At 32.1% G+C, this 13,466-nt stretch overlaps 2 protein-coding genes across 2 annotated transcripts in view; both read right to left on the reverse strand.

Moving 5' to 3' along the window:
* The window catches only part of LOC106685415 (medium-chain specific acyl-CoA dehydrogenase, mitochondrial), a gene marked incomplete in the record, with an annotated part of 33,170 nt that extends 19,956 nt beyond the window's left edge, over positions 1–13,214 (reverse strand). The window contains 1 exon segment of the mRNA XM_014428055.3: positions 13,200–13,214.
* Positions 2,934–12,259, reverse strand: LOC106685416 (uncharacterized). The gene is made up of 7 exons (XM_014428056.2): positions 12,149–12,259; positions 9,538–9,866; positions 6,864–7,139; positions 6,182–6,493; positions 5,977–6,085; positions 4,566–4,731; positions 2,934–3,132 (listed from the first exon to the last, which is right to left on the reverse strand). Exons 1-7 carry the CDS (start codon positions 12,204–12,206, stop codon positions 3,033–3,035), a joined length of 1,350 nt encoding a protein of 449 aa, XP_014283542.1. The 5' UTR covers positions 12,207–12,259; the 3' UTR covers positions 2,934–3,032.
* Positions 13,215–13,466: the final 252 nt, after the last annotated feature.

Raw genomic sequence — 13,466 nt, forward strand, 5'->3', positions numbered from 1 at the left:
TGCCTAGACGGTTAATGGCTCCCAGTTAATGGTACCCTCTGTTATCTATATGTCTTTTTACATTACTTTAGATCTGTTGCCGACGGGGTTTTTGCCTAGGTCCGGCGGTATAATTGGTATGCCGACAAAGGAAATTATTTTAAGTTAAAAAACTCCAGCTGGTACCTCTCATACATATCAAGTTATCATTGAAGAATTCGAAGAGTTCGAACCTTCTCCATTTTTTGTCGTTTGTAAGGGTGTCTAGGATGAGTAGAAAACTAGAATATATTGAAAGGGATGTGATAAGTAACATTTTTATAAAGGTGCAATGGTGTAGCAGGAAGGACATTCTTGGTTGGAGTAAGCTCGAAGAACACTGATTAAAACAAAGAAAAGGTATGCTCAAACTGAAAATCTCTGAAAGTTTTATTTGTAATAAATATTTTTGAATAAAAATATTCAAGTGGAATCTGACCATAAGCTATTGGAAACAATACGATACAATTTCAGTAAATAATCGAAAAGAATTCTAAGGATGTTTCTGGAGTCAAAATGGTTCGATATATTGATAAACTTCAATGAGGAGGCAGTAAATTCATTTACAATGAACAGGTAGCCTGAGGATGTAAAAGTAGTACATAAGAAAGCACGGGTCGGTTGGAATGTCTGAGACCAATCAACTGTAATTGACCGAATAATACTGAAAGCTCAGAGAATACATTTTAACTTATAATAAAGAATACATTTTAAAAACACGATTGATAGAAAAATAGAATACATATCGACCATCAGAGACTAGAGTCATGTCAACAACAAGCAAGCGAATGTTCAAGTTAAAAATGGAACAAGTCTCGAAACAAAAATCAGATATCGTTTGATTTCGAAAATACTAATCTACAATCTAAAATGTGGGTAAAATAGATTTTACCAATTTTAGTCTCACTTTATTACAGAAGATGCAGTAAAACTAGTATAAATGAGGTGATGTTGACGTGCCGTTAGTTGTCAACCAAACAACTATAGAGGTATTCACGATCTTTAGTTTAACATGTTAAATGGAAAAACTTATACTAAATGGAGAAATATTTCCTTCTTTTACTATGTTAAAACGATATAACATGAGGGGTATTCATGATGTTATGTTAAATGTTTTATCATGTTAAATGCTAAGTGCATAAGCGCTCCTAGTGGATTTTCTGAGCAATTTGTTTTATAACCAGTTTTTCCAAAACTTCATGTTATTGTTTACTTCTAAGTTTTAATTAAAGTAATTTATCACAACATGCTTAAATTGCGTGAAAAGTAGAAGTTATGTGAAAGTGTTACTGCTGAGTGTCTTATTCATCTTTATAACTTGTGAGGAAGAGAATCAAGATGAGCTAATTGACAACTGTCATTATATTATTATAATTGTCATCCATTGCTTTCTTTGTTATAAAACATCCAAAACAATAATAACACAATCAAAACACCAAATGCGAAGACGTAACCTAACACACAAACAAAACTGTGACGAGCTCAGCTATTCTGTTGCGTGACGTCATTTCCCATTTAACAGACCTAGTAAAAGACTCTCATGGTCTTTTAACATGGTAAAAGAAGGAAAAATTTCTACATTTAACATGCTTTAACATAATAAACTAAAGATCATAAATACCCCTTATGTATCAGGAACTGACAGAGTTTTGGTTCAAAAACCTTTTCCCAACGTGTTCACTGCTTATCATCCTTTACAACCTATATATAATTTTTTTTAAATATATCTTATGTCTAATCTAATCTTTATATTTGCCACACAATTAGTTTTATTATTAAAACTAGATCATAGATTATCTATAAAGACCGTTTTAGAATAAGCACATTAGGCAAATAGAAATTTAAATACTTTTTTGCTTTTCAGTGGGCATTGTTTGAATGCAATTTGCAAATTTTAACAATAAATTGCGGCATTGCGGCCGTAACTAGCTTTATATGCAATTACAAGGCAGTTTCAACTTTTGTTCCATTTGGAGGCTAAAAACCTTTGACAAGCTAAACATATATATTTTTTAAATACTAAGACTGAAAAGATATATGTGTAATCTAAGATTCGGACTATTTTAATACCACTAGACAAACGGTACAAACTTCCAATCCATTACAAAACTGATTTACATGACCACATTAAGTCCGGGTTTGTACACACGGAGTTTAACTTTGGGGCTCTACCAAACCTATCGGATTCCTCTCGTTACCAATCGTTAGTGTCAAAAATTCTTCGAAGTTCCTTACTTTACGGGATTGCAATGAAATCAATATCACCAAGTACCCTTAAAAATTTCAGGATTTGGTTGACTTTAGTTGAAGTATTAGCACAAAAACACGTTTGAAGCTGTATTTCGCTTCGGAGTGAAACTTCGTTATGATTTTACGTATGAAAACTTAGTAATACTTTAAGTGAAACTTCGTAATACTTTTACGTTTGAAAAGTTAAATTAAAAAAATTCAATTATTTTTAAAGTATATTTTTTTTCCTGTCTCCTAATTGTTAAAATCCGCTACGCTCTGTCCAAAACGTAAAAATCAAACCACACTTTTTCAATTTACATATTTATGAAAGAATTTAAACTTCGTTATGATTGCGTATCAATTAGGAAACAGGACAAAAATTATGCTTTAAAAATAATTTAATTTTTAAAATTTTACTTTTCAAACGTAAAAGTATTACGAAGTTTCACTTACGTAAAAGTATTTAACTAGGAATGAAGGTGACTTCTTGAGAACGGTTCACACTCTCTTCATTATGTTTTTTATATATTCTAATAAGTAAAAAAAAAATTGGAAATTTTTAAAAATTCGGAAAAATAAGAAGTGATAATTTGTAATGACTATTTGTGATAAATCTTACCATATTAAACTTGTCTAATATCAATTACAGAGGAAAATACGGAAAATGTTGGTAGATACAAGAATTATTAGTCAGGAGAATTTATTCTGAAATTACAATAAAAAAGTACATATTTTTATTAAATATTATTACCATAAAATAAATTAAAGATTTTTCAGCTCCTCTACATGAAAAGTTCTTCAAGTTCTTGCACTGTTTTTCCAGTTGTGTCAGGCAGAATGAAAATAGCCAAGGTTGATAGTATAAACATTATAATAGCCAATCTGGAATGAAAAATGTTTAACATAATACATATAGTATATACTTTTATTATTATTATTATTATTATATGGGCGACAGGCCATGGAGGTCTAAGTCCTCGCGCGATGCATTGGAAATACATCGCCCGTTTCTTGACCTGTTTTTTTCGTAGGGTGGGTTCGTCACTCCCACGCATATTTTTTGTGAGTTGCCATTGCCTAACGGGCCTCACAAATGCCCGGGGGGAGGTTGTGAGTGAGTTTTGTATTACTTTAAGCTTGAAAAAAGCCCGGGTGGGACCGACAACCTTTGGGTTGGTAGACTGACGCGTTTTCACGCTGCTACTCCCACTTTTATTACAGTTATTTTATTATAACCAAAGATAAATATAATGATATAAAATGTAATAGGTTAATCTATATTTGGGGCTAGTCACTGGTTCATAATAAAATGTATATCGTAAAAATATATGAGATAATTGCTTTAATTGCAAACAATTTTTGACAGAAAAAAGTGTTGAATTATGATATGAAAAATTTCTGACTCTGACTCTGAATAAATATTAACTGCTCCGAAAGGGGAATCGAACCCAGGATCATCTTTCTCTGCCTCTAAGTAAAAAGTACAGATGGATTTTTTTTAATATTAAATTTTCAAAAACTATAATTATTAACAAAAGGAAACTTGGGAAACAGGGCTCGTAAAATCTTTTTCATCAGATTTTTGTTTGGAAAAAAGATTTATAATGAGGTGTTAATAGTTGACCAAGATACACAAATAAACAAAACGTATTATTTGTTTCTTTGATTACCATCTTCTCCTCCTAAAAAATCATTTAATTGTTTTATTGATATTTGAAAAGTGGAGAAAAAATTGAAAGAGAGATTTGGGAAAAAAAATTGAAACTCTAAAAGGTACTTTTCTAACACCAACTAACTCCATATATGAATTTTAAACATTCTAATTCGATTTAGAGGGGTTGTAAAGGAGAGATCAGCAGCGAAAATAGTGGGGTAGGATTTGTTTTTTTTTTAAAAGGATTTACAATGAGGTGTTATTAGTTGACTGTAGATTGATAAAAAAACAGCTTTAGTCGAAATGTGACAAATACAAAACTAAATCAAACAAAATAATTAAATTTATATTTGCCTATTTGTTTGCAAAAAGACCTTTTTTTTTCAATGAGTAAGATCTAGTTTTAAGGACAGAAATAATTGCGTAGCAAATGTAAAAATTAGATATAGGAAATAAAACAAAATAAAAAATAAGATATAGGTTGTAAAGGATGATAAACAGTGAACACATTGATAAAAGTTTTTAAAGCAAGGTGCTCAAATATCAACGAACCGCTATAACCTGACTTTATCCTACACCAACCTACAACTTTCAGGAAAGTAATGAGATTATAAAGTTAACATACTTAAAAATTAAGTGAAATTATAGAAAAATAAGGTACCCAAAAAAGTCTGTAGAATATCCGTAGGAGCTTGCAACGGTAGGAAAGATTTCCAAGTAAGCAAAACTTAAGAGTGAGTTGACACAGCCGACTATCCCAGTTCCAATTCCTTTTAGGTTCATTGGTAGGAGCTCTGCAACCATTGTCCAGACTAAGGCACCCAATCCTGCAAAAATTGTAAACATTTTTAATAATTTATTTAGTAGATAGCAACTAGTATAAAATATCAAGTGACATAAATTTTGTATGATGATATTATAATAATTATTTAAAAATTGTTTATCATAATATTTACTTTATTAATTTAATGTCAGGGGATGACGGTATCAGTGTGTCTGCCAACTCATAGATTGCGAGTTCGAATCCCCGGTCCTAACCGGGATTTTTTCAAGCTTATAACTATACAATACTCACTCACAATCTCCCCCGGGCATTTGTGAGGCCCGTTAGGTGGCACTCACAAAAATAGGCGTGGGAGTGACGGACTCCCCTTACGAAAACCACGTCAAAAAACGCGCGATGTATTTCCTAAGTCGCGTGACTCTTACTTGACATTTCTTTTGTTTACTGGGTTTCATTATTTTTGCCAAAATTATTTCTTTACTAGTTTTTCACATTAAATTAAACAAAAAAAAAACTTTGAACTCATGCATGTTCATATGATTAACTGAATTTTTTTTAATTTTATACTGTCAACTAATGATAAACACTAAAGAAAAAACAATATTGAGAAACTACATAAAATTTATGAACCAAGAATTAGTTATGTACATTAATTAGACATTTTAAAAAGTGTAATTTCATTTTAAGCCCTTTAAGAAAATAAGATTTAATAAAAATGGCCTTAACTACTTCCTACTTTTTTTTAATTACAATTTTTGGCAATCCAGTAATCCAAGTTTTAGGCAAATATATTATAGAGTTTCCGACAGTTTAGATTTTTAACTGATGATCTGATTTAACAGAAGCCACTCAGTTCAATTCAAAAGAATGGAAAAAATATCGAATAAGTAATATAAAAATAAAAATATCAAATATCTAGGAAAATAAAATAAGAAACATTGGCGTTGATAGCTATTGGGTCCTTACGCCCTAATAAAGAATAAATAATGTTTCAAATGCAAATTATTCAAAATGGTCGGGCTTTTTTTTAAAATTATTTAATGCTCTTAGGTAGTTCTCCGGACTGTCCAACTGCCCCTTTCTTTGCAAAAATCTATTAGCAAAGAGCTTTATTTATTTTAACTGCTTAATAATATTTAGTTATTGAAAACAAGAAAATTTTTCATCTTCTTAAAAAAATTAAAGAATCATTTTTGGTTTTCTAATTAGAACATATTATGAGAAAACATTCCTGAAATAATTATACTAATTGTATGATTAAATATTATGAAGGGGTTTTGTTACTTACCGATGGAATGAGCAAAAGTATTGGCAACGGTAAGAACTATAGCTAAGTAGCTATAGTTATAGAGATCAAAACCAGCTCTTATCAAATAAAAGTAAATACCTAGGAGTACCTGAAAGTAAATTATAAGTGGTTTTAGAACTACTTTATGTCATCTTACAAAGACTGTTTGTAAAATCTTTAAATTAAATGAAAACTATAAACCTACACATGTGAATCCGCTGAAGAATCCTGAAAGGATAATACTGGTTTTCATACCGACACACTTATTAACCATCCATATCGGTATAAATGTGAATATAATAGAACATGAAGCGTTTATCATGCCGATGTAGCTTGCTGGATAGCTGAGTTGGTAGCTGGTGAAGATGGTTTGGGCGTAGGCGCCTAGAACTGCCAGGCCAGTAGACAAAGCCATGGTGGTTAAGAAAAGCCCAAGTCCGATTGACCTGAAAGCAGCAGGGTGTCTCAAGCCTTCCAGCCAGCCGATGGCATTCGCTTCATTATGAGCTACAGTTTTCTGCAACCATGGATAATAATTTTTTTAAGACATATTATATTGGAAATATGTTACAAAACTATTTAGACTAAATCAGATATTATTTTTTTTTAAATAATTACTTTCATGACAATGAACGTAGGCTTTTGTCTTTCCTACATATTTGTTATCAATGGTTTTGATCGGGAGATTAAGATATAGGGAAAAATAAAACCTCTTGCTTGGCAAATGAGTTGGTAAATTAATGCAAAATATGCTTTATATAAATATGTACACCGTTTATAATAGTAATTTAAAAAAAAATAATAATACATTTTTTTTAATTTACTATTTATTATTATATAAATATAAATTTATTATTATTTTTATTTATTGTTTGAACTAAACTCACTTTAATTTCTTCTAATTCTTCCTCCAACTTATTCCGAGTCCTGTACCCCCTCAACTTCTGGAGGGCAGTTTCAGCCTCTTTTCTTCTTCCTTTTCTTATATGGTGGAAAGGAGATTCTGGGACAAAGAAGAATGCCAAAGCAAATAGGGCTGAGGTAGCTATCCCGTAGATTGATATGGTTGTGTAGGTGACATAAGGTCCTACCCAGTACATGGCCAGGGCTCCGAATGCGACCATTAGTGAACTAGCTGCTCCAAGTGGGCCCCGAATTTCTGTCTGCAAAAAATATAAACTTTATTAAAAATTAATAAGTATATCACAGGTTATCAATTATGCGCGTGGGAATAATTCCGTGTATTGAATTACGCTAGTTTAATTTATTAATTATACAGTTGATATATAACGCCATTCTCCGTTCCACATATTTCCCAGACCCATGGATATTATCTATCAAAATGATACCCAACTCCCATAAGCCAGCAGAATACCCATCCTCCTACCAAACTCTCCAATCCCATATCTTCCAAGCCTCGAAGAATGGTGTCGTAATTGGAGGATTAAGATAAATTCCAACAAATCCCATCAAATCACCTTTACCCTTCGCCGTAAACCTACCGGCTGCCCTACAGTTTCATTTAATAATTTTACTCTTACCCCTGTCGAACAGGTCCGCTACGTTGGACTACATTTGGACAAACGATTAAGCTGGAATCCCCACACGACTGAAAAGACAAGAAACTGCAGGTCAATTTCGACTATTACAGCACTTACTTGACTACTTTGTCACAGATAAAATCATCCACAAAGACCTTAATGTTCCATATGTAACCGGTCTAGCCCGGACCAGATATCAATCCTTCCATAACAAACTCCCTAACCACTCAAACCCATTAGTTTCTAATCTTGCTTCCTCTTTTATTTCGGACAATCCTCCGAGGCGTCTGAAAAGAAGATGGCCTCAAGACCTTATATTGTAAAAATGTTTTTAGAGTGCTACCATTGGGTAATTTCTCTACATGTTTGTACCATACCATTATGATTTCCTCAAATTTAGTTGATGTATTTAAGTACAGTTGTAAATATCAATAAATAAATTTAAAAAAAAAATAAAAAAAAAGTTCCTCCGTAAACAACGCCAAAGCGCGATACTTATTTATCTTAAGCTACAGATCCTAATTTGAAGTAACAGATCCTAAGGAAACTCTCCGTCATAAAATCCAAACTGATGAATTAGTCACCGGTTTCTCTTTATGAACTGAATGTACAAAACAGTTAAACCATTCTAATAACGAAGTACAAATGGCAACAAGAAAACACATCATTTGGAAACACAAGAGGTTTTTTGACAGCCTTCCTGCTTCCTTCTATTCCTTATTCCGGACAGCAATCCCATCATGCGGGGTGCCAGGGTAGGAAGTGCTTTAAATACCCTCACCTTAAATTCTTTCTTTTCTTGTACCCTCTCTCCCTCCTCTACTATTTTTGGACTTCTATCTCTCATCTATTATTTATCATTTACTTATTATCTTTCTTTCTATTTATTATTTGTTCTTCTATTGTTTAATCATCAGGTCGAGGCCCCTCACCTTCAAATATTTAAGTAGAGTTCTCACAGAATGGACACATCAATAGATCAAGTACCAACGGTAGAAAAATGTTCCACTTGATTTATGTCACACATATCTAATGCAATTTATTAATTCATGTTTTATTTTCTGTATTAGAGGGTTCGGGGAAAAACAAAACAAAAGAAAAACAGACCCTTCTTGCATTATCTTCCTTTAATTTTTCAGAACAATCCTATTACATTTTATAATTCTGTTAAAAACCTTGGAGTCACCTTAGATCAACGCCTATTCTGGAGTAAGCATATATCCCAAACATACTGAAAATCCATTATTATCAATCAGTTACATTGAGTCCACCGATCTGATGATGAACTGCTTTATGAGATTAATTTTTGGGGGTTTCTAGACGTATGCATTTATTCGGCTATTATACCTTCCTTATTTTTTTCTTTATATATTTAACTATTCCATTCTTCAAGAAATTATAAAACGTCCTTTATCATTGAATTCCTTACCTTGCGTCCTTTCACTCCCAGAATACGAGAACCCAACTAACCGATATTAATTCTCCATCACAAAGAACTCTCTTAGGAGACTTGGGCCCATTCATTTTATTTCATGCTGGAGGTACTTCTTGAACATAAGTCGTTATTGTCAAAATTAGAGCTTCAAAAACCATTCTATTTACTAAGGCTATTTATTTTATTATTTTCAACATCATCACAGCAAGGATATTTGAACACACATATTGCGACCTTAAATCCAAAAAATACAATGTAAAAACTTTTGTTTCAGGAGTAATTAACAATAAAAATTATTGAATTAGCATTGCCAAATTCAATTACGAAGCAGCATATATTTTTCTGAAATTTAGATTTTATAAGTTGTATATAAATTTTCCACGAATTTCGTATTTATAACATAAGGCTGTTTTTTTTTTTTGTTTCTCTTTCTAAATTAAAAAAAAAAAATATTGTTTTTGCTTATAAGAAAAACAAATGGTTCCTTATTGGCTGTACGGCTTCAGTTCTAATATTACTGGCCCTCATCGTGCCTAAAGCGAATACGAATTTTTCTAAAAGGACCATTCAGTTGTCATTACTTACGATCGAGACCTCAGTTACATAAACTGGAATTCCGCTCGTCGCTCCACCAACTCCTAAACCTCCGATGATCCTAGCAATATAGATGACATATACGTTCTCGGATATCAACAGTATGACCCAGGATGCCATATAGAAGAACCATATAACGCTTAAAGTCCCTTTCCTGCCGATGGTGTCGAGGCAGAAGGTAGTGATGAAGGGACCTGGAGCTGCTCCGATAGAGGAAAGAGATGTAACGAGACCTTGTTCATACGACGTCAAGTTGAGCTTTGGCAGGATCGGAGAGGACCATCCTGTCACCGCTCCAGTAGAAAGATTTAGGATGCCCACTAGAAAAGATACAACAGTGTAAAATCAGTACACGATCGTCGATTGTTAATATCGTTTAGTCTAGTTTTATTTTTTAAAATAAATATATTTAAAATACGTGGACAAAGAAGACGCAGCATTTATGCATTACTTAATAGTCTTTGATACTCCGAACTACTTTATTAGCATTCATCAAAGCTGTAAAAAAAAACATTATATTTTTATAAATACATGTAGATAGGACCATATAGGCCTAATTTTCCAACTAGGAACGGTACGCCATTGGACGCATGTATATTTGGAGCTGTTATGCCGAACTGTATTCCTGTATTCATTGGGTTTTCATAACATCTACATTACGAAGCAAATTCATAAAATAGACGTTAATAAGTCAAAAATGTACATACAGTGGAGTTAAATCTATTCGGAATTCCTTTATCTTGTCTCAAAAGCTCATGATGTACCCGTCAGAATGAATTGCGAGTTATGCTTTGAAGAGCTCATAGGTGTATTTACGCTAAAGCTACAATCATTATATCAGGATGATTTTGAAAATCTAAACATGAGCATTAGTGGGAAATAAGCGCAATCGAACAAGGTTCAGGAGAAAGATTGTGAAATAACGCAAATTTGATCTGAAAAAGAAGAGGATAATTAAACCAATGGAGGCATCTATAAGTTATACCTTCTGACTATGTTACAAGGAAAATTAAATGTTTTATTTTTCTTTGAAATAAAAGAAGATTTAAATTTTTTAAAAAAATCTGACTAAATATCTTCTGATGTCATTCTACGTTTTTTCCCCAAAGATTTTTCGTAACTATTTCCATTTCTTAAAAGATTTTGTAGAACTTTACAATCGCAACTTATATTTGCTCTTCCTTTATTTTCTTCTTTCATTTACTTCTGATTTGATAAGCAGTGAAGGAAATCTATCTTATAACTATTATTTTATGTCCAAACTAAATCTTTTTCTTCTTAAATTAGATCCTGTTCACCTCCATCTGTACACCAGTCTGGATTTTTTATTCTATTTCATGGTTTATAATTTTTTTCTAATGCGTTGCAGCAATTACTAAGGTTTACGATGCATATGTAGCATTGAATTCGAATACAGCTTGACATATTAATTTTTATTTCTGGACATTATATTTGAACTCCTTAAAACTGGGATTAACATTACAGTGTTGTTTCTGCCCCCTGTTCTTTAGCCGCGCTCATTAATTAATTTTTTCCTATAAACACCTGTCAATTTAATATTTCTGATTTTATAGGTGTTTGACACTCGCGACGCGGTAGGGCCATAGATAAGGTATTTTGTTTCGCCATAGTACAAGAGCCCGCTGGAAAAAAAGTAAGTTATTTCACCTCAATTTTCGTTTATTTTTTTGAAAATATGTATAATTACTAGTCAAAATTGATGAGTCTGCCAAGTATAGTAAAAGACAATACAAAATGGTGAAGTTTCAGAATGTGAAAAAAAAATTCATTCGGATTCCTGTATCATGGAAACTACATACAACACTAGAAAATCGAATAGAGCATCATTTAATGAAGATTAAATTTACTAAAATATGAACCCTAATAGAGCTGTGTACATTCAATAGTTTCCGAGATATACTTTACGTAAAAGCAAGATTACTTGAAATATATACTGAAAAATCAGTAGTTAGTGAATTTAATATAGGAAATCTATATCTCAGAAAACATAAAACGTACAAATTAGTGTTTATTAGCACTCAAATTAAAGCTTGTTAAATATTATATGAAGTAGTTACTGACGTTTATCTTTGTAGGAGTAGTAGTTTGTATGATGTTTTCCAAAATAAGAGGATAATTTTCGTCCTCAAAAGAAATTTTTTTTTTAATAAAAAATATATTATAAAATATATTATATTTTTACTTTTTTATAAATTAAGACATGGACGAAGGGTGTTTTTATAAAATCATGTCCGGAACACAAGCGTTGATATAAAATTCGAGTAAACAGGACTTCATGAATGTCTGTTTAATATTGTGATTGCAAATAAAACCACTCAACAAAATTTAAAAAAACTTTTTGTAATTATAGGAATATATGTTATGTAAGATTTATTTATTATCAGATGGGAATAATGCACTTTTATTTAAAAGAAACAAAACTTCATTTTACATCGTTATATTTATGAAACTACCTCCAGTCTCATTAAACCATTTAGATGGTTACTGTACGCAACAAAAACTTATTTTTTAAATAAATCAAATTCATCACATATAATTAATATTGTTATAGATGTTGTGTATTACTTCAAGACTTACTCACCGGCAATGACGATCAAATAAATTCTTAGCTTGGACGGTTTGTCTTCAGGTTCCTCCATGCTTGACAATATTAGACTGCCTTCACAACAGGTCTGTATTGAAGTGCCAGTCCCTGAGTGGATATAAGTATATATTTTTTTTTTTTTTTTACACAAACACTTCATTTCAATGTTTCGGATGAGCAGAGAGGACTGTCAAATGATTATAGAATGTTTTTAAAATATACAACATTAATAGACAATTCTTACATTTACCAGTCATTTCTAGATTACTTATGTCTACCCGGGCTTCTTAGTATTTTGCCAGATGGCCTTCGATTATAGCCAAATAAGGATTCTTCTATCTTATTTATTTATTTAATAAGTAATATATAAACTAAAAAAATGGAAATAGAAACAGTCACTCCACTTGTGATAAAAGATAATGAAATCAATCTAATAAAATTTAACCTTGTCTGTGTATCGTATCAATTAATGGAGTTGAATATGATTTGTAGATCCTAAAGGTGGATCCACATGTTGCCCGCTCGTCACGAATCGGAGGCTTGTACAAATGCTCGGTAAACAAAGCGCAGACCATCCACATGTCAGTGTTATTCAAAGAGGCAAGCATGGCGGACGTACTAGTGGTTTCAGCCATTGCACTTGGATTGTATTATTTTTATTACAAAAAAAGAAAATGATAGGAAATTAAATATAAATAAATAAGATTAAATATAAAACTTATTATAAAAAGTACCAACAAACACCTTTAACCTCCTAACAGCTCTCAGTTGTAACTAGACAAAGAACAATGGTGGAGATGCTACACGAGCGCTCTTACGAACCCCTTTGATCTGTGTCCAAAAAACCGACACTCGACGGCTCGGCAACAAGCCTAGGCCAACCAAGCCAAGCCACCCATCCACATGCTCGCGTATGTCTGAGTTCGCCATGGCTTGGCAAACATGTAGAGGCCCCTTAAAATTGTTATGTACTACTTGATTCTTATGTAAAATATTTAAAAAAATGTTTAAACTGTGTTAAGTATTTATTTAAACGTGATTTAGTTACTGGAAGATTATTGATTGACCGTGTGTGAAGATGAAAGGAATATGGTCCGGGTGCGGTCAAGAAAAACTCAAATAGTAGAAATATACTAATTTAATTGGCTCATTAAATTAGTATATTTCTACTATTTGAGTTTTTCTTGACCGCACCCGGACCATATTCCTTTCATCGTGATTTAGTTACGTATAGTACTTTTTGGTTTCATAACATCTTTCATCTACAGGAGCGATCTGGGATCAGAGCCTTAACACATGGAGGAGAACTAAACTG

Source organism: Halyomorpha halys, unplaced genomic scaffold, assembly GCF_000696795.3.
Source record: "Halyomorpha halys isolate HHAL.00 unplaced genomic scaffold, Hhal_1.1 Scaffold691.1, whole genome shotgun sequence".
Taxonomy (NCBI): Eukaryota; Metazoa; Arthropoda; class Insecta; order Hemiptera; family Pentatomidae; genus Halyomorpha; species Halyomorpha halys.

Coding starts and splice junctions, on each gene's coding strand:
- LOC106685416 (XM_014428056.2), bottom strand. CDS start 12,206: ATGGAGGAACCTGAAGACAAACCGTCCAAGCTAAGAATTTATTTGATC. Junction 7,140..9,537: donor ATGTAACTGAGGTCTCGATC/GTAAGTAATGAC, acceptor TATTTTTTGCAG/ACAGAAATTCGGGGCCCACT. Junction 6,494..6,863: donor AAGAATTAGAAGAAATTAAA/GTGAGTTTAGTT, acceptor CCATGGTTGCAG/AAAACTGTAGCTCATAATGA.